This window comes from Prionailurus viverrinus, chromosome E3 (assembly GCF_022837055.1).
Source record: "Prionailurus viverrinus isolate Anna chromosome E3, UM_Priviv_1.0, whole genome shotgun sequence".
Taxonomy (NCBI): Eukaryota; Metazoa; Chordata; class Mammalia; order Carnivora; family Felidae; genus Prionailurus; species Prionailurus viverrinus.
This window is the reverse complement of record NC_062576.1, coordinates 37,714,862-37,735,309: the sequence shown is the minus strand read 5'-3', so window position 1 is coordinate 37,735,309 and position 20,448 is coordinate 37,714,862. Positions and strand designations below refer to the sequence as shown.

General features: G+C 48.7%; 1 protein-coding gene across 3 annotated transcripts; it reads right to left on the bottom strand.

Moving 5' to 3' along the window:
• Positions 1–4,165: 4,165 nt before the first annotated feature.
• On the bottom strand, positions 4,166–19,825 carry CE3H16orf89 (chromosome E3 C16orf89 homolog). Of its 3 annotated transcripts, none has more exons than XM_047839117.1 (8): positions 19,527–19,824; positions 14,969–15,118; positions 13,744–13,894; positions 12,535–12,652; positions 10,138–10,273; positions 9,369–9,473; positions 7,960–8,046; positions 4,166–5,358 (listed from the first exon to the last, which is right to left on the bottom strand). In XM_047839117.1, the coding sequence occupies exons 1-8, from the start codon at positions 19,735–19,737 to the stop codon at positions 5,195–5,197; spliced, it is 1,122 nt and encodes a 373-aa protein (XP_047695073.1). In that variant the 5' UTR covers positions 19,738–19,824; the 3' UTR covers positions 4,166–5,194. The 3 variants fall into 3 exon arrangements, with proteins under 3 accessions (XP_047695073.1, XP_047695074.1, XP_047695075.1); XM_047839119.1 differs by lacking the exon at positions 4,166–5,358 and adding an exon at positions 7,149–7,465 and having other exon boundaries at positions 19,527–19,825; XM_047839118.1 differs by lacking the exon at positions 9,369–9,473 and having other exon boundaries at positions 19,527–19,825.
• Between the last annotated feature and the right edge of the window lie 623 nt (positions 19,826–20,448).

Sequence of the window (20,448 nt, the reverse complement as noted above, 5' to 3'; positions counted from 1 at the left end):
TTGCTGGGAGCCACAGCAATTAGTTGTGGCTGGGAGCAGGGAGTGACTGCAAATAGCATGAGAGGGTTTGAAGCTAGACGCTGAATGAATGGGGGTTGGGGATTGGACCTCTTCCTCTGTCCTCTGTCCACATGCTGCCTGTGAGTTTATCCACTTTTTTCAGCTTTTGAGCACACATTTCCCGAAGATGCCTCTTCTGTTGCTGCTTATTTTTTTCATGCATTCAGCAGTCTCTGACTGAGAGCTCTAAGCTCTGGCAGGACATGGAATATAGCAAGTATCTTGTGTTTCTTTCATCCAGAGCATGAACAATGCTTATGCATTACTGTCAGCTTATCGATTGAAGGAAAGAATACTATGTCTAAGCAGTGCATCCCGTCTTTCCCACCACAAGTGCAATCTGATTGATTATAACTGTTTCTTTTCTTTTTTTTTTCCAAGTTTTATTTTTAAGTACTCTCTGCAACTAACATGGAGCTCAAACTCAAAACCCCGAGATCAAGAGTTGCATGCTCCACAAAGGAAACAATCAGCAAAACTAAAAGGCAACCGACAGAATGGGAGAAGATATTTGCAAATGACATATCACATAAAGGGTTAGTATCCAAAATATATAAAGAACTTATCAAAAGCAACACCCAAAAAACAAATAATCCAGTGAAGAAATGTGCATAAGACATGAATAGACACTTCTCCAAAGACATCCAGATGGCCAACCGACACATGAAAAAATGCTCCACATCACTCATCATCAGGGAAATACAAATCAAAACCACAATGAGATATCACCTCACACCTGTTAGAATGGCTAACATTAACAACTCAGGCAACAACAGATGTTGGCGAGGATGCAGAGAAAGAGGATCTCTTTTGCACTGCTGGTGGGAATGCAAGCTGGTGCAGCCACTCTGGAAAACAGTGTGGAGGTTCCTCAAAAAACTAAAAATAGAACTACCCTACGACTCAGCAATTGCACTATTAGGTAGTTATCCAAGGGATACAGGTGTGCTGTATCGAAGGGACACATGCACCCCAATGTTTACAGCAGCACTATCAACAATAGCCAAAGTATGGAAAGAGCCCAAATGCCCACTGATGGATAAACGGATAAACAAGATGTGGTATATATATACAATGGAGTATTACTCAGCAATCAAAAAGAATGAAATCTTGCCATTTGCAACCATGTGGATGGAACTGGAGGCTATTACGCTAAGTGAAATTAGTCAGAGAAAGACAAATATATGACTTCACTCATATGAGGACTTTAAAAGTCAAAACAAATGAACATAAGGAAAGGGAAACAAAAATAATATCAAAACAGGGATGGGGACAATACACTAGAGACTCATAAATATAGAGAACAAACAGAGGGTTACTGGAGGGGCTGTGGGAGGGGGGCTGGGCTAAATGGGTAAGGGGCATTAAGGAATCTACTCCTTAGATCGTTGCTGCACTATATGCAAACTAATTTGGATGTAAATTAAAAAAAAAAAGAGTTGCATGTTCCTACTGATCCAAACAGGCGCCCCCGATTTCTTAATGTCTCTCCCACCTTGGCTTTCATCTCTTAGGACAGAGACTATGTCTGATTTTCACTGCTTTCCCCTGGCACTTGGCACAGTCCTTGGAGCAAAGTAGGTACTTCATGGATATTTCTTAAATAAATGATGGGAACAGGGTCCTTGTTTGTTCTCAGCTGCATCTCCCTTGTCCAGAGGACAGCTTAGCACACAGTAGGTTATCAGCTACTATTTATTGAATGCATGGATGTGGTATTTCACTGGGAATGACATCATTTGCCAGTAAACCCCAGAGGTGGAGGTGGTGTGGATCCTGGGTTTTCTGAGAAAACTCACTCACTGCTAATAGTCACTGAGCTCATTTAAGTCTCAGGCAGCGTGTGAGGGGCCAACCTGCACCATTTTATCAGATCTCCTCCTGAGTCCTAAAGGTGGGTGTTATTATGATACCCATTTTACGGAAAAGGAAATGGAGGCACAGAGAGGGCAAGCTATTGACCCACGGTCACACAGCTGTAAGCAGAGGGGGCAGATGGTTCTGAAGCTTGAGCTCTCAGCTTTTCCTGTACGTATTTACATATTAAAGGGAAAAGCTTAAAAAACACAATGATTTATTAACCAGAATTAGTCTTTTATAGTGAAATTGTTTATCTTGAACAGGGGGCCTATATGGAACACACTTTTGACAGGAATATTGCTGGAGCACCTAAAGTCACAGTGGATGAGTGTGAGCACTGAGGAAGGTATAGGGGAGCAAATCTTGCCACCCCAAGATATGCCTCTTTGGCGCACTGATTATTTTCAGCTGGTTATTTTTAAGAAACTGCAGACATGAGAGATGCTCTGAAAACTGAGAATTTACCCTTTTGTAAGAGATATTCATACATATAAGGGAAACACCCTTTTGTAGGGATGTCTCTCTCTGTCACAAGCAGAAAGAGGGGGATGGATAAATAAATCTCCAGAAACTGTTATCAATAGAGACAGCATGGACTTAAATCTACTCTTGCTTCCTGTGCTTTCCCCGGGAGCCTCTCATAAATGAGAGGCTCATCCCCAACACCTTCTTTTGTCTTTAGCTGGAGATGGTATTTAAAGTGATACCTTAGATCATTGTGGGGAGTGGGTCTCTCTCACATATACAGGCAGTATGCATGTTATTGAACTTTTTTTTTCTTCTATTAATGTCAACTTAATTTCTAGACCAGCCGAAAGAATCTTGCAGGGTAGAGGAGCATGTGATGGAAGAGACATTACTTATGCCTCTGGATGTACATGATCAAGGCCACCACCCTAGATGTGCCCCTTATCTAACTGTAGATATCCCTTGATATCATACAGGTCCAGGCCTTGGAGACCCCACTGTTCTCAGCCTTGGCGAGCATCAGTGTCCCTTAGGAGCTTGTCAGAGAGGCACGTTCCCAGGCCCCCTCCCGGTGGCTGAATGAGAATCTCTAGAGGCAGGGTGGGGAATCTGCATGTTTAACAAGGTTCCCCAGCGGGTTCTGATGCCAGCTGCACAGGCCACACATTGAGAAACTCCTCTGGGAAGGCAGTGCCCTGGTACTGGATAGAACAACAGTGTTCAGAATATGGGAGGGGCACCTGGGTGACTCAGTCGCTTGACTGTCCGACTCTTGGTTTCAGCTCATGTCATAATCTCACGATTTGTGGGTTCGAGCCCTGCGTTGGGCTCTGAGCTGGCAGCGCGGAGCCTGCTTGGGATTCTCCCTCTCCCCCCACCTCTGCCCCTTCCCTTCTTGCGTGCTCTCTCTCAAAATAAATAAACATGAAAAAAACAAAGAATGGGAAATGAAGGCCCACCTCCACATCATGTTACGTGCTCATGTAATTTATCTTCAATAAGAAGCTGAGGTGTGGGGTGCGGGAGTGATAAAGAGATTCATCCTTTGGTGTTTTTACCTCTTCCTGGTGCCCTGCAGCAACCATAATGCAAGGAAGTCACAATTCAGAGGGGGTTCATCTTGCAAATTTTTCTTCCCATGTCTCCATTCTGCACTAGGATTCTCTTTTCCTGAAAGTGACTTACAGACCCAGATGTCTGCTAGAGTCCTCCTCCTTTCCCCCCGCCCCGCCCCCGCCCCCCTGCCCTACTTTGGTAATTTAAACCTTCTAAACGTGTTTCAGCGTCAGGCCCCAGTGACTAATCCAGCCTCAATTCAGGAAGGATGGGGGTGGGGCATAATCCCCCCCCTAATCCGGTTGTGTGCCCCCCACCTCTCTCTAGGCTGTGTGCCTGTCTTGGTAAACTTTGGTTTGTGGGATAGTGTGGGAGAAATCCTTGAAGCATATGGAGCACCAGGTGGGTATTAAATTCTGCCCCTTGGTTCTCCAAGAAAGCTAGCAACTCGAAAGCAAGTCAAACTTGTCAGCGAAATCCAGGACCGTTTCGGCGTGCCTGACAATTTAAGAGCACTTTGAGGAAAGCATCCAGGGGCACAAGCAAAGAGGATTAGACAGAGGAGACTAACTCCCAAGAAGAAGATTTAGAAGAACCACTGCCCCCACCAGGTTATTCAGCTGAGCACAGAAGGAGCCTGGGTGTTTTAATTCAGGTTCTCAAATACAACTAAATAATCACATCAGGACAATCAGTAGCTACTTTTCACTTTGAGGCAAAACAAGATGATGGACTTAAAGACACTTCAGCCCAAGGACAGGGTTTTTAGCTGATTTTTCTACCCCAGAGTCTCATTTTGACATGCGTCTGCACGTAGCCTGAAATCTGCAGCATAGACAGCACCACCTGGACCCGTGGTAATGTTCCAAAGGCCTTTCCTTGAATACTAGATGAGTGTTAGAGCTTCAGCAGATTGTATGGCAGCTGTACTTCAACAAAATAAATAAATTAATTGAAAACAAAAAGGAATTCTAGCTGACATGTTTAGATATACTCACAATGAAGCAGAACACGAGGGAAGAAGTACAAGCAGGGAACACTCCCCTGTCACTTATTATGTTACAGGAATTGTTCTTAGGACACTAAGAACATGATTCTCACAGCACTGCAAGTAATCCGGAGGTAGGTGCTGTAATGATCCCAACTGTCCTGATGAGGAAACAGAGTCACAGAGCTGCTAAATGACTTCGCCCAAGGACACGGAGCTACTTGGTGGGGCAGCTGGGATGTGGACTCAAGGCAGCCTGGACACAGAACCTCATCTTTAACCATTATGTCACACTGCCTTCTGTAAAATGACAAGGCTGTGACAGGCTGTGACATGATAGCGTAGAGTTCCTTGCATGGGTACAAAGAGTTTATGTGTTGCTTTTCGTGGTCGGACCTCAAGTTTGGTCATGACTCCAACCATCAGGTTCGGAGACCCTCATTTCTCCCACTGGGAAAGACACAACAGTTGACATCTACATAAATTGCCTTTAAGACTCAAGTTTATGGGTCTCCTTGGAATTTGTGTTGAAACAGAAGCTGTCCACACGGCTGAGAAACAACACTCGACTCCCCACTCGACGGCACTCTGAATTTATTTCTCTGCTTCTACGCCTGGATCCATCCCAGCCTCACCTTCCCTGGCCCTGCTCGGTGCGGAGAAGCTGGGTTGCTCGGCTAGTCTGCGTCTTCAGCTACCTCCAGGTCAAGGTATGACCCAGGCACCCAGGATTTAAGGGAGGAAGGACTAAAGGCATCTGTCTTATCTTCCAGTGGCAGGAGTGGAACCATTTGTCTCAGTGGCCGCTGGGTCGTGCCAGTGTGGACTGCCACAGCTCTCCATTTGCTGGGGGTATTCTGCCAGGACGTAGAGGAAGCCACCCAGGGCTGCGACAGCCATGGCTGTGTTGTGGGAGGAGCAGCCATCTGGGGAGAGAGAGTCCTCTTTGTGAGTACTGTGTGGTGGCCACAGTTCCGTTATGAGTGCTTTTCAGATACTTTCTCAGCCAGCCAGATCCCCTTTGCTGGCTGGCCACCCATCCCCCAGCTGCTATGAGTGCTGGTCACTAATGGCTCCCTTCTCCAGAGAAATGACTTCAGCCAGTTGGAGCCTCCTCACTGGGGACGTCATGCCTCCTTCCAATGACTCACTTATACAGGACACAAAAGCCTAGCCCTCCATCTCAGGGGGGTGACTCAGGTCTGATTCCCACTCCAGAGCCTCCTTCCCCTGGGATCTGACCAGGAGCCACATCGTTGTCCAGCTCCTTCCCACCTTCCCTTGTTCTCAGGCCCTGCATGAGACCTTCTAGGACAGCCCCCCATGCCTGTTTTGCATATAGGGAAACTGGGGCTCAGGTAGCACAGCCGAGCTCCCCAGCTCTGGCGACTCCACAGCTCATTTCTTGACCCTGACAGCCTCCTGCATTGCTGCCTCAGTCTTGCCCATTCCCAGGTGACCCTGAGCACCTGCCTGAGACAAAAACCCCTTAGATGTTACTTAGCTCTCTGAACTCAAAGTGGGATGCCCACCTTTCACTCCTGAATAGAAGGAGCCAGGACTTTCCTCTCCCCTCAGAGTCTTGGAGAAGGGACAGACCCCAGCCAGGTCGTTTGGCGGGGGAGGGAGAATGCAGGTTTCAAGGAGCCTAATTACCAACTCTAGCAGTCCACATTAACATATGCCAAGTTCCGTGGGGAGTGCTTTGCACAGTGAACTGATATTAACCCCCAACAGCTCTATGAAGGAGGCACTGCTAGGTCCCTATTTTACAGATTAAGAAACTGGGGCTCAGAGAGGTTGAGTGACTGCCACAGTGAGGAAGGAGCAGAAGCAGATTCAAACCCTGACAGCGTCATTTCAAACCCTGTACTCTAAACCTCCATGCCAGCTGCCCCCCTGCTCCACAGGTGTGCAGCAGAAGGAAGGAGAAAACACCACTCCCACCTGGGCAGCTTCCTAGACTGCTGTCGATCTGCAGGGGCCCAGGAAGGACCTCGGCCTTCAGAAATTCTGCAGCTTCCTCTCCAGCCCTCAGGACGGTCCTGGGGTTCAGCTGTGTGCCTCTAGGGAGCAGCCAGCTCTCCAGGGTGTGCACAGCATACCCCCTACCACCTGGTCATAGGTAGCCCCAGCCCCCTGTGTCAGGCAGGCCTAGTCTGGGCAGGGGCCTCTGGAATCTCCAGAGAACTTCTCTCCTTTCCCCAGCCCAGCCTTTGGTGACAGCTACAAAACAACCCATTGAAGTTATGCCTCCCTCTCTTGTTTACCTGCAGGCAGATGATGCGGCTGCAGGGGAGCTCATGGGGAGGCATTTAGTTATTGGGATCATTCACCAACATATGCTGGGCATCTACTCTGTAAGCTGGCTGTTCCACCTCCTTCTGCATCTGTCTTGCAGTTATTTATTTTTTCTGAATAAAAAAATGGGCGTGCCTGAGTGGCTCAGTTGGTTAAACGTCTGACTCTTGGTTTCGGCTCAGGTCATGATCTCACAGTTCTTGAGTTCGAGCCCTGCGTCAGGCTCTGCACTGACAGTGTGGAGCCTGCTTCGGATTCTCTCTCTCCATCTCTCTCTCTGCCCCTCCCCAGCTTGTGCACACACACTGTCTCAAAATAAATAAATATTTTAAAACATGAAATCGAGTTTTCTCTTCCTTCTTTCTCTCTCCCTCCTTCTCTTTCCCCCTCCCTTCCTCCCATATTAAACCTTTTCTTTCTTCCCTTCTCAATACAATTATATCTTATTCTCATTTTCTCTACACTGGTGGACTGACCAAATAATTTATTATCTCAATCAGGACACTTTGGGGAGGAAAGGGGGCACTATTTATAATGGCTCCAGGAAGAGATGGAAGCTGGGGACATCTGGACATGTGGTCACAGGGATTATACTGGTCACTTGCCTGCTGGCTCGAGGATTCCCTCCTGTCCTTTCTTGCTTCAAACCACAGTGCACTGACCCTTCCAAACTACATTTCCCAGGATACTTCGCTCATCATCTGGTCAGGTTTGAGCAACAACATCCACAGGCTGAAAGAGTGGAGAAGCCGGGGTATTTCCTCCCCATCTCTGCCTCCTCCGTGTCTAGCCCCTGCAGGCTCTGCTAACCCCACTTTGCTCCACAGTCTCTCCAGCTCTGCCTCGAGGGAGGGTAGTGGCTTACTGCAATGATTTATCTCTGGGTTTTCTCACTTTTCTGTGTTCAACTCTTGCAAAACCTCTGAGAAGAGTTCCCTATATTAAATTCCCTCTGCCTCAAGTTCCTGGTGCAGGTTCTGTTTTCCCGACGTGACCTTGTCTGAGAAGGGTTATCTCTGTGATTTTCAGTAACACACTGAAAATTCCTTCATGCTCCTTTCACTGGAGACAAGACCTCTGGATTTCCACTTCCTACCCTGCCCTCTACCTCCCAGACCTGGCCCTTCAGGGATGCCAGGGGACTTTTCCACTGAGGTCAACCTGTGTGCACTCTTTCCAGGGTGTCCTGGTTTCACGCCCAGAAGGTCCCTGGGTATTTTCATTACCTGTAAATTGTTTTTCTCGCCTCTTCACTCTTCTTAAAACGTGCTGTTGGTGTTGAATGGCTGTCAATAATTCTTCATCTTCAGCAGCTGGGAGAAGGGTGAAACGTGACCTTCTCATGGTGGATTTTCACACATTACTCACCAAACCTCCTCCCCCTCACAACACCTCAAACAACTCAGATCTTCTCCTGAATCTGGAGGTTCTTCCAGAAGGTTCCTTGAGCACCCATCTGCAGATCCTTACCCACTGTCTAAATTTGTCATCTACTGATTTTTCTCCAGTCGTGGTCCCCCAACCACCTACATCAGAATGGCTGGAGGATCTTGTTAAAAATGCACGTTCCACGGGCCTACCTTGTACCTGCTGTTTTAAAAGCAGACTATCTTTATTTCAGAAGCTTTGCCTTGGGGCGGCTGGGTGGCTCAGTCGGTTGAGCTTCCGACTCTTGATTTCACCTCAGGTCATGACCTTACAGTTGGGTTCATGAGATTGAGCCCCGAATCAGGCTCTGTGCTGATGGTGTGGATCCTGCTTGGTATTCACTCTCCCTCTGTCTCTGCCCCACCCCCACTCATGTGTGCGTGTTTTCTTTCTTTCTTTCTCTCTCTCTCTCTCAAAAATAAATAAATAAACATTAAAAAACCAACCAACCAACCAACCCTTTGCCTCCTTGCAAAACATCCCAGGCTTCTGTATTTATTCGGAACCTCCTCTGTACCATGCACAGGACAGGAGGTTTCCTATGTTTTAAGTCTACTCCTCACAGCTCAGGAAGGAGATTATTATAGTCATTTATTTACAGATGAAGAAATCAAGGCTCAGAGAGGTGAAGGGACTTACTCCCAAGAGGATCAGCTGCCCAGGGTCACACGGCTGGAAAGGGGCTGCCTCTCTTGTCTCCCTATCTCTGCTTCTGTGTCACCCTCTCCCAGACATCTCCCCTGACCACTCTTGCCCAAAAAACTGTCTTCCATAGTCTTTTCTTTCTCAGCCTGTTGTCTCCTTCACAGCCCTTATCAGAACTCACCATTATTTCACTTATTGGTTAATTTAGGTAGTTTCTGCCTCTTTTCTTCAGACCCTAGTTTCCCCTGGAGCCTAGAACAGTGTCTGGCACAGAGCAGGTGCTCAGGGAATACTCATTGAAGGAATGGATTTGTTAATGTAGGTCACGGGGCCAACATCTTCCAATAAGACTGTCTCCCCTCCTGCAGAGTTTTGGCTTTTTAAAAGGTCTGACCTCATTTCCGTGTATGTGTGAGTGTTCATGTGTGTGTTTGCACGCACATACATGTTGCAAATCTCTCTCTGAGCCCTTAACACCACCGCATCACCTCTCCTCACTTGGCCTAGAAATCCAGCCCCCAACCACCCGCCTGCTCCCAGCCAGGGTACAAGTGCAGCTCACCAGGCCTCCCGAAGCATCCTTCCTCTGGCTTCTGCCAGTTGAGAATGGCCTCCAGCCACCAGAGCTTGTAGAAGTCTGAGAAGCCACTGATTCCACAGAACATGACTGGAAGCAAAGACAGAGGGCCTCCTACAGGCCTGTCCCCCAAGCCCACCTGCTTCCACTGCTCAAAGCTGCACAGCACCACCTGCCTCCTCCCACCAAGGTGAATAAGCGCCAGGAAGTGGGTGCTCAATGCAGTGGCTGGAAGAAGGCAGCTCCCAGGCTAGGTCCTGCCTCCCATTTAGACCCTTCATTACAGTCACTCAAGAGTTGGGGTCAGTAGAGGGATCTAGACACCCAAGCTAAGGAGCAGCCACCCAGAGACCCCTTTTCTGCCTCATCTCTGAGGCTTCAACGTCTGTTTGCCCATCAGCTACTCAGTCCAGAGCTCCATCACTGAGTCAGCCTTTGGGGGCAGGAAGCAGTCACATAGTGACAGATAAAATATGGGATGACAAGTTAAATTTGAGTGTCCAATAAATACAATTACAAATTTTAAAGTATATGTATAGCCCATGAAACGTTTGGGATATACTCATACTAAATACATAAAAATGTATTTAGTTTATCTGAAGTTTGAATTTACCCTGTATTTTTATTTGCTATATCTGGCAGCTCGTGTGTGTGTGTGTGTGTGTGTGTGTGTGTGTGTGTGTGTGTTTGTGTGCGCCCTGTGAATCAGGGACACCCAACTGCTTTGTCCCTAGAGTGCAACGCCAGGGCTCACTGTTCTCCATGAAGATGTCCCGGGTTGGGTACGCATATCCGATAGCCTCAGCTCTCTGGTTCAGGTCCATCATGTTGGCACAAAAGAGGTTCATGTAGTGCTGGCTGTGGCGGAACAGCCCCTCCGTGCATCCCTTCTGGGGAGACAAACACCCGGAAATAAGGAAGTCAGTGGCATGGGTGACAGACTGGCACTGTTACAGAAGACTTGCAATTCTGAGATGGTCTGGCAGGTGGTTGCCTTTGGGGAAGCTCTTTCCCTTTTTCCCAGAATTTCTTCCCCATCTACACACCCCACCTGCTGGGGGCTCTGTCACTGGGGGATCAGAAAGAGCTGGGTTTGAATCCAGGCTCTGCTACTAGGAGCTGTGTGACCTTGGCTGGCTAAGTTAACCTTTCTGAGCCTCGAGGGTCTACACAGGGAAAGGGCAATGCTGCTGGGAGCCACACCAAAGGCACTCACATGGATGGGTGCTTCCATAGTTAGGAAGGCCCCGACACAAGCCCAACACTGAAGGACACACTATAGCAGTAGCTGCTGTCACATTCAGATTGCAGGCTAACCCAGCTGGCAGCTTCAGGGCTGCTCAAACTGTGAGCCATGGACTGGTCTCAGGGACAGGTTAGGAGATGAGAAGAGACTTTAGAAACCTCTGTAACAATGTGTCAGAGTGGCTTTCTATCAGTCCAACCTAATAATTTAAAATAATTTAATTTTAAATAATTTTAAATTTTAAAATTTTTAATTAAATTTTAAATTTTAGTTTAATTTTAAATAATTTAATAAAAATAATTGACATTATATTTAAAAAATAATTTTACTCATAATCTGATTTTTTTTTTGTATTTACAGAAATACTGGACTGTGACAGCCTGCATATAAATAACATTTTTTACAAAACCTGACAAACAAAAATATTAAGTCCCTTTTCAGCTAAGGATTTCTGGTCATGGAATAACATCTTTCAATAGAGATAATGAGGCTTACTTTTCTATATAAGGAAATATATATGTTTAAAAATTATTATCGTTATTGGGGCAACTGGGTGGCTCAGTTGCTCAAGAGTCCGACTCTTGATTTTGGCTCGAGTCATGTTCTCATGATTTGTGAGATTGAGCTCCGCATCAGGCTCTGCACTGACAGCTTGGGATTCTCTCTCCCTCTCTCTCTGCCCCTCCCTCATGCTTGTTTCTCTCTCTCAACAATAAATAAATAAACATTTAAGAAATTATTATCATTATTTAGCAAAGTTTGAGCTCCTGGGCTTGGAAGAGCATGGCCGGCTGCAGAGGTGGGGGTGGGGCTGGCTTGTCTTGGTTTTGTTTTCTGGAAGCTGCTATGGACCAAATATTCTAAATCCTTTTCAATTTGTTATAGTTTACTAAATTCTTTCTGCTGCTTCTCTTTTATTCTTTCTCTTTTTTTTTGGATGCCTATGATCCAATTTAGCATGCAAAGCTATCTAACAGAATCCCTTTACTAAATCGTTTACAGAATCGTTTACTAAATTCTTTCTGCTGCTTCTCTTTTATTCTTTCTCTTTTTTTCCCGGATGCCTATGATCCAGTTCAGCATGCAAAGCTATCTGTCCAACAAAATCCCTTCCCCCCATCCCCTCCAGTTTGGTTCAATGTTATAGTGGGCAGATGGTAAGCTACTCTTTTTTTTTTTTTTTAATATTTATTTATTTTGGGAGTGAGAGAGAGAGAGTGAGAGCATGAGCGGGGAATGGGCAGAGAGAGGGAGACAGAGAATCCCAAGCAGGCTCCGTGCTGTCAACGCAGAGCCTGATGTAGGGCTCGAATTCATGAACCGTGAGATCATGACCTGAGCCAAAACTGAGAGTCAGATGCTTACCCAGCTGAGCCATGCACACGCCCCTATGGCAGGCTACTTTTACTACTGCTTCCCAATGCTCAAAGCACAAGTCCAAAAACCTGCTTATTTTCCTGGTTGGTACCATATAAAACCATGCCCCGCGTCAGGCTCTGGGCTGATGGCTCAGAGCCTGGAGCCTGTTTCCGATTCTGTGTCTCCCTCACTCTCTGCCCCTCCCCTGTTCATGCTCTGTCTCTCTCTGTCCCAAGAATAAATAAACGTTGAAAAAAAAATTTATTTTTAAAAAACCTTTTTTTAAGTTTGTTTATTTACTTTGAGAGAGAGAGAGAGAAAACACAAGCAGGGGAGGGTCAGAGAGAAGGAGAGATAATCCCAAGCAGGACCTGCAGCGTCAATGCAGAGCCCGATGCAGGGCTTGAACTCACGAACCTCATGAACGGTGAGATGATGACCCAAGCCGAGATCAAGAATCAGACACCTAACTGACTGCGCCACCCCAGCCCCTCTTTACCTTTTCTTCCCCCTCTGAGTGTGAGGCTAGCCCACATGGGCACTCACCAATCTGGCTGAGAGGAAAAAGAGCAGCTGGTGAGACAGGCAATAGCCTGAGCAGCCGGGCTTGGTCATGAGGGTCCTGCAGAAGTCTGAGAGCCTGCAGGGCTGGCCACCGTCGGTCCTGGGGGAAAAGTGGTTCAGGCCCAAGAGAAAGGGTGTCCTAAAGGAAGCCTGGGGACATGGAGACTTCCCTGGTCCCTATTCCCCCACTAGCTATTAGAACCCCGGTAGTTTCCAGGCACCCAGCTGTGCACAAGGGGTTGCTGGATAAAGCACAGGTGTACTGTGACTTGATTTGCTAAATCAGTATCCCAGCACAGGGGAGGTGACACTGGAGTTACCCTGGGTTGGAGGAGCTCCAGGAGGCTGCAACTTCCTATTGCACCTTGGAACCTCCAAGTACAACCTTTCCACCCTACCCTAAACAGCAGATCCCTGAACCTCAGGCTGATTCAGGGCTTGCTCCAAGCTCACGAGCCCATTGCACAGCTGGATAAAATGGTAAGTTAACTGGGATCCAGTCCTGCTTTCAGAGACCTACAGCCCAGTGAGAGGGGCAGAACCATAAGACAAAAGTAAATTGCACCTATGGCTACCAGTGGTCCTAAGAGAGCCAGCCCACCATGGGAGCTCAGCTTGTAGTGAGGTCAGGGAAGGTTCTGGAGGAAGGATGCTGGGGGTGGCCCTAAAGTATGAGCAGAGTTACTTAGGCATGGGGGAGGGGTGGGGCAGGGTGGGAGAGGCCCACAGAGGCCAGATGGGCACAGGCGTGGGTTTAGAAGTGGGACAGAGTAGGCACTGTCTGTCTGACAGTGAGAGTCTGACACGAGCCCCAGGGGCTGGACTAGAGAAACATGGAGACCTGGAAGGGCAGTAGGACTTGGGGCTTTGTTCTGAGAACAATAGGAAGCATCACACAGCAGGCAGGAGGTTCAAATGTGGTTTTTGAAAGGATTCCTCTGATATGGGAGACGGGTGGGGTGTGGAGTGGGGTGGGATGCATGTTTGGACCAGGCGTGAAGTATTGAGTGGACAGTGGGGGCCAGCTCAGATGCCATGGGGGGTGGGAGAGGTTGGTGTCTGGGGTGGGGGGTGGCTGTACCTGGTTTCACACAGACCCTTGGGGACTGGGAGAGTGCGTGGAATGAGAGGACAAGCAAAGAGCAAGTACTTTTGGGTTTTTTGGAAGCAAGGCAAGTACAGGAGGCCCACCCTGTTCCCAGCAGCTGCACCAGACACGAGTCACTGCTTTCCTCTGAGAAGGAGTCCTGAGTCTCAAACGTGGGGTAGACCATGGAGGCATCTGTGCAGGTCCAGGCACGCGGAAGCTTCCAAAACCCAGGCTGGATGGTTGATTGGAACTCTGGCAGAGAGGTGGGGGTGGGGGGGAACACCCAGAGGCAGTGGGCCATCCCCTACCTTACTGCCCCCAGGTTCTTCTAACTCCAAGCCAAGCAACTAGGTGTCCCACCCCCGTTACCCCTGACCACACACAAGTGCGTGCTTAGGGCTTTGAACCTTGTCTGCTGGTTGCACATTGTGTTTGAAACACTCAGGAAACGCTTCTCCAAAAAAAAAAAAAAAAAAAAAAAAAAAAAATTTTTTTTTTTTTTTTTAAATCCATAGGAATAGTGTTGGGACAGGCTTTGACCAAATCTACTGCATCCCCTGGAAGTTTGAGACACACGAAAAGGGTTAGTTGACTCCTTTGGTTTGGCTAGAAAGTGGAGCTCTTGCAAAAAAGATGCCCAGCTTAGGGCTTCTTTAGGATGACACAGGTTGGGATAGTCCCAAGGGCCAGGCCTGGGAGAGGGTGGGGAACCTGGATGTTGGAGGTAGAGAGGGCTGGGTATGGTCACATGCAACAGGACTTTGAGAAGGAAGGGAGGACTGGCCAATTATCCCCCACTCACTCCCACCTCTGACTGGGAGCTGGGAGCCTGGGAGGCAGGACTGGACAAGTATGAGGGGCTGCCCCCCTCCACCACCCCCAGCAATGATTCACCCCAGGTTTATAGGGTGGGTCAGAGACTCTTAGCATTATAAGGCACAAGAGAGATACTAGCGAGAGGCTAATATTGGCAGCACAAAGGGCTGAATTACCTTTGAGGTATCCCACTCTCTGGGACAGACCAGACCCTCCCCTCCGGGCTAGGATGAAGGGTCCCAAGCCTGGGGGGAGCTAAACAAATGAGGGGGGACATGTTCCCTACTCTCAGCCCTCACTGCGCCACTCCCTGTGTGGGTGGGAGAGGTCATCTCAACCCAGTCAAGGATGCCCAAACATTCCTCAGGGTCAGCCTGTGGTGTGCTTCGCCCACAGGACCCAATTGGTTACAGGTTGTCCCAGACCATCCCTTACACTGGGAGGAGCACCCCCAGCTGCTGTGTTCTTGAAGAAATGAGATCCCCACCCCCCCCCCACCCCTGCTATTACCTCTTAGGTACTTAGGGTCACTCAGCTCGAGGTAGAAAATGGATCTGTGAAGGAGAGGTGCTAGTTTTTCCACCAGCTTCCCCACACTCAGGCTCAGCGGCTGCAGCTGGGGGTCCCGAGCCCATTTTTCCTGAACACCTTTTAGCTGCACTGGAAAGGAAAAGAGATCATTCATTCCATCATTTGGCAAATCATTTGGACAGGAAAAATTATCCTAAGCTATAATGCTTACTGAGCCTCTCTGCCTCCTCCAGCTCCTGAGGAGAAGGAATTCACTGAGCTTATTGGAAATTAGACCTTGTGGGGCTCAGCTGGGTGATGTTGGTGGGGGCACTAGAGTGCTGGAAATTGGCAGCCAAGAGCTTGATTTCTGGAGGTGAGCCTTCATTCAGATCCTGACTCTGATACTTTCTTGTTGGGTGACCAGAGAAAGATATTTAATTTCTCTCCATTTTACATTCTTCATCTATAAAATGGGGGTAATGATGGCCCTTACTTCTTGGAGTGGGGAGTTCTAAGGACTAAATGAACTAATGCATAGAGAGGACTTACCATTGTCCATAGTACAGAGTAAGCACTCAATAAAGTTTAGATATAAGTATCAATTAATCATTTAAGGCTTGCTGTCCAGGAGAAAAAAAAATGAGGGAGGGATTCAGATGCAGTGTGGAGAGCTGCTGTATACAGTTGAACAGGTTGTACATTGCACAAGAACTGCACACAATCCTATCATGGGTTTGTGTATGTATTAAGCCAAGTTTCCAGCAGATGGCAGGCAAATGACTTGAGGAAAGAGACATTTTTTTCTAATTTTCACAAAGGTGCCTTATGGATTACTAGTGGCCCTACAGGGGTCGGAGAAAATGGTGGTGGGGGGAAGGTAAGAGGTGGTCAAGAGAGGAGATGGGAGGGAAAGCCTCAGCACAGGGCTGAGAGGGTAAGAGGTGGCCTGAATTGTTCTCTGCTCCAGGAAGAGAGCTTTGATGGGGAGGATGGGCGAGATTTAGGAGGGTGCTAAGCAAACCTTTCGGGGTGATGAGCTCTGTAGCACTCTTCTCCAGGCTTGGCTCTTTCCCTGCCCTTGGACCTAGGCCATCTGCTCCTGAAGCCTTGTTCCAGATTGCTTGGCTCTACAGCAGAAGGAGGGTACTGTGCTGGCACCCAGAAGGGGTAGCCAAGTCATCAATGAGATGAACCCAACCTGGCCTTATGGTGGTGCTGGGTCCTGAGTCGTGTTTCTATCTCTCCTATTCCTCCCTGCCTGTGTGGCTGCTGCTGCCACCTTCTGGATCACCCTCTTGGCGGGTGGAGGTAGTTGGAGGGACCCTTTTCTCTTTGAAGGTCAATGTCCACCTGTCTACCTCTGAGAAGAAGGATTCAGAAAACCAATGGATATGCCATTACTATTGGGCCCCCCAGAATGTGAAATCCTTCTCGCTCTCCCAGGAGGCTGAGAACGAAGGTAGGACCCTCACAGTGAGTTCTGTGGCAGCCAGTGGTTTTCATGCCCTTTCAAGCCCTTCCTGCATTGTATGGGCTGACCCTTGAAACCAATAAGAAATTGGGGAAATGGTGTGTGACCTCCACGGCTTGGTTGTAAAGACATTGAGGCTTCTGTCTTGCTCTCTGTGAGGCCACTTGTTCTCAGGGAAGCCGGCTGCCATGTTGTGAGGGCACCCAAGCAGCCCTATGGGAAGGTCCACGTGGTGAGGAACTGAGACCTCCAGCCACCTGCCAGCACTAACTTGCCAAGCCTGGGAGTGAACAGGGGTGGTTCCTCCTGTCCCACTCAAGCCTTCAGATGATCACAGCCCTGGCTGACATCTTGACTCCAACTTCATGTGAGACCTGAGCCAGAACCACCAAACTGTTTGCATATTCCTGACAGAAATGGTGACATGGTAACTGTTATGTTGTTTTATGCAGTTAAGTTCGGGGATAATTTGTTAGGCATCAGTAGGTTACTGTAAAAGGAAAGGGCAAAGTTGTGGAGAGGAGAGAAAGGAGGAGGGGGTGGCCCTGGTCTGAGGCTGTTGTGTGGTGTTGGTGCGGGCCATCACCTCCCTCCTTCCCAGCCACTTCTACCCTGTAATGATTCAGAGAATGGGAGCTCAGTCAGAGCAGGGTTCTAAGTCTGCCTCCTACACTTATTCACTATGTGACCTTACTCGCTAAGTGAACTTGGACATTCTCTCTCTCTCTCTTTTGAGAGAGAGCAAGTGAGCATGGGAGAGGGGGGGAGAGAGAGAGAGAGAGAGAGAGAGAGAGAGAGAGAGAGAGAGAGAGAAAGTGAGAGAGAGAGAGAGAGAGAGAGAGAGAGAGAGAGAGAGAGAGAGAATCTTAAGCAGGCACCATGGCCAGTGCAGAGCCCAACGTGGGGCTTGATCCATGACCCTGACATCATGCCCTGAGCCAAAATCAAGAGTCAGATGCTCAACCAACTGAGCCACCCAAGGACCCCTTCTCTAAAGTCTGTCCCCTCATTGGTAAAAAGAGGATAATCATAATGAACTTACTTCAAGGGTTATGTGGGGTCAGTGAATTATCCCATGCAAACATTTACATTATGCCAGGGCTTGGGGGGTACTTAGTGAACCTTATCTTTTATTATCTCACGGACCCCAGAAAGCACTCCATCAAGGGAATCACCTGTCCCTCCCTTTTGTCTTCATAAGGAACTGACAGACCCATGGGACTATTATTGACAAAGGTCTGTTGCCTTGTTTCAGGAATATTTATTCAACCGCTGCTCAGAGGGAGCCCAGTGCTGTGTTTCACCTCCAGGGTGGTCAGGAAAGTCAATGTGTGCCCACCCTGCCCTCAAGGGCTGTTAGAGCAGTTAGATTTGAATACTAGACCCCCTGCCTATCAGCTGTGAGGAATAAGGAGTCTACTGAACCTCTCTGTGCCTCAGAGTCCCTACGTGCTGAAAGAACAAAACAAAGCACTACCAGCTCTGGGCGTTTGGGGATTACAGCGGGTACCCAGGTAACATCCAAGGCATGTTTGCCGGGCCACATGCTATGGCTTTGTGGGTTCCTTCCTTTATTAAAAAAATAGATTGGCGGCACCTGAGTGCTCAATCGATTGAATGTCGGACTTCAGCTCAGGTCATGGTCTTGTGGTTTGTGAGTTCAAGCCCCACATTGGGCTCTCTGCTGTCAGTGCAGAGCCTGGAGCCCACTTCAGATCCTCTGTCCCCTTTGCTCTCTGCCCCACCCCTGCTCATGCTCTCTAAAAAATAAACATTAAAAAAGATTTAAAAAATAGATTAAATGTTATCTCTTACGGGGCACCTGGCTGACTCAGTTGGTTAAGCATCCAACTTTGGCTCGGGTCATGATCTCATTGTTCATGAGTTCAAGCTCTGCATCAGGCTCTGTGCTGACAGCTCAGAGCCTGGAGCCTGCTTCATATTCTGTGTCTCCCATTCTCTCTGCCCCTCCTCTACTCGTACTCTGTCTCTATCTCTGTCTCTCTCAAAAATAAATAAAACATTTAAAAAAAAAAGGTTATGTCTTGCAACTGCATTAGTATAAAGACAGATATGTTTATGTTATATATTACAGCATTCTTTTTGACCTAAAAGTTCATTTTTATTCCTTCTGACTAAAAGAGAAACGAAAACATTTTCCTGGATCCCTGAAAGTATTCTGTGCCTAATGCGGTAGCCAGCTCTGTGGTTTATTACTATAATTCATTTCTAGAGGTGATACAGGGTGTGCCTGGGATTAAATGGAGACCCTGGTCCTAGCCTGAGAGGATCTTGGATCTTAGGGGTCTCCAGGATGCCACATGGGGGGTCAAGGGTGTGGGGAGGACACTGGGGTGCCAGGCATGGAAGCAGACCTGTCTGGGAGCCCCTCCTTCCACTGAGACTTGGAGGCTGGGTGGGTGGTGGGTGGCAAGTTGCACTGGCCACCCAGAGGAGGGTGGTGTGAAAGGGGGGCCAGCCAGAGCCCCAGGCTGATTCCAAGTCAGCTCTGTCATTTAGGTCAAGGTGGCCTTCTTAGAGGGGCTTTCTGCAACTCGAAGTGAGTGTGGAGTGGCTCCTTGCTTGCATTGGCCTGTCACCAGCTCCCTCCACAAGGATCTTACATCCCTGAAAGCTGAACAAACACTTGGCTTTTTTTGTGGAGGCTTCAGATGGCTTTGGCTAGAAGTAGGGGGAGTGGAGTTGGAACCTGATCTTGAGAGTTCCTGGCTTTGTTCACAGGCGCCCTCCCATACATGCCTCTTGAAAGGGCACCCTCCCTCTGCCCACCTGGTTCATGGTGTATCAGGAGAGGGGTTGTCACATGAATCATTTCCTCCTGGGAAAACAATAAGTTCCCAATCTTTTCTCACGTGGCCTCTGAATCCTTCTTGCTTCCAAAATAATTGAGTAGAGCAGGGTCCCAAGACACCCAAAAGGAGCAAGCTGCCCAGCCCTTCTTTCCTTATAGTTAGAGCAGGATACTTCAGTGGCCAGGAAGTGGTCAGGTCCCAGGGGTACAGAGCAGAGAGGTGACAGGCTGGTATTCCAGGGGTCAGTCTAGGATAACAAGAGTGCACCTACCTTCCAGCACCCGGAACCCCACCACGCCATCCAGGTTGATTTCAGGCAGCCTCTTCTCCAGGAAGGAAACGGCTCTCTCCAGCGCGGAGAGGATGAGGCCTGTGATGGTGGCTTTGCCTTCTGGGGTTTCCGGCGGTGCCAGCGAGGAGGGTCGCAGTGGTGGTGACGCTGACAGCAGCAAGAGCAGGAGCAGGAGCCCTGGGCTGGACATGGCTGGCCCTCTGCCTGAGTCTGGTGCAGTGCTTCAGCCGTGGGGCGGCCCGCCCCCGCGTACCCTCCTCCAGCCCCTTCCTCCTTGCCCCTCCCCTGCAACTCTGCAGATGAGTGGCAGGCAGGGCTGACCCAGCAGGCTGGGCTGGCCTGGCAGAGGTGTCTGGGAGGGGCAGCTGCAGGGGTCTGATTGCCAGGGGGTGGGGGATGGGGCAGTGGGGAGCAGGCCAGCCCTGGAATGGAGCCAGCTGGAGCTGTAACTTCCCACCCTTTCCTTCTCAGTCCTGATTCCCCAGGCTTGTGGTCTACATTTTGGATCCCCCAATTGAACTTACACTCTAGATATCAAAAAGCACTGAAACGCAAAGGATTTTTTTTTTTTTAGTGTTTATTTTATTTGTGAGAGTGAGAGACAGAGCGTGGGGGGGGGGGGTGTGGGAGGGGCAGAGAGAGGGAGGGAGACAGAATCTGAAGCAGGCTCCAGGCTCCGAGCTGTCAGCAGCCAGCACAGGGCCTGACATGGGGCTCAAACGCACAAACACGGAGATCATGACCTGAGCTGAAGTTGGATGCTTAACCGACTCAGCCACCCAGGTACCCCACTCTTTTTCTTTTTTAAAATAAGTTTGGAATAAGCTTGTTTGACTGCACATCTGTCAGAAGAGACAGAAGACTCCTTAGGGCAGTGCCTGCCTGCCTGGCCACTAGAAAC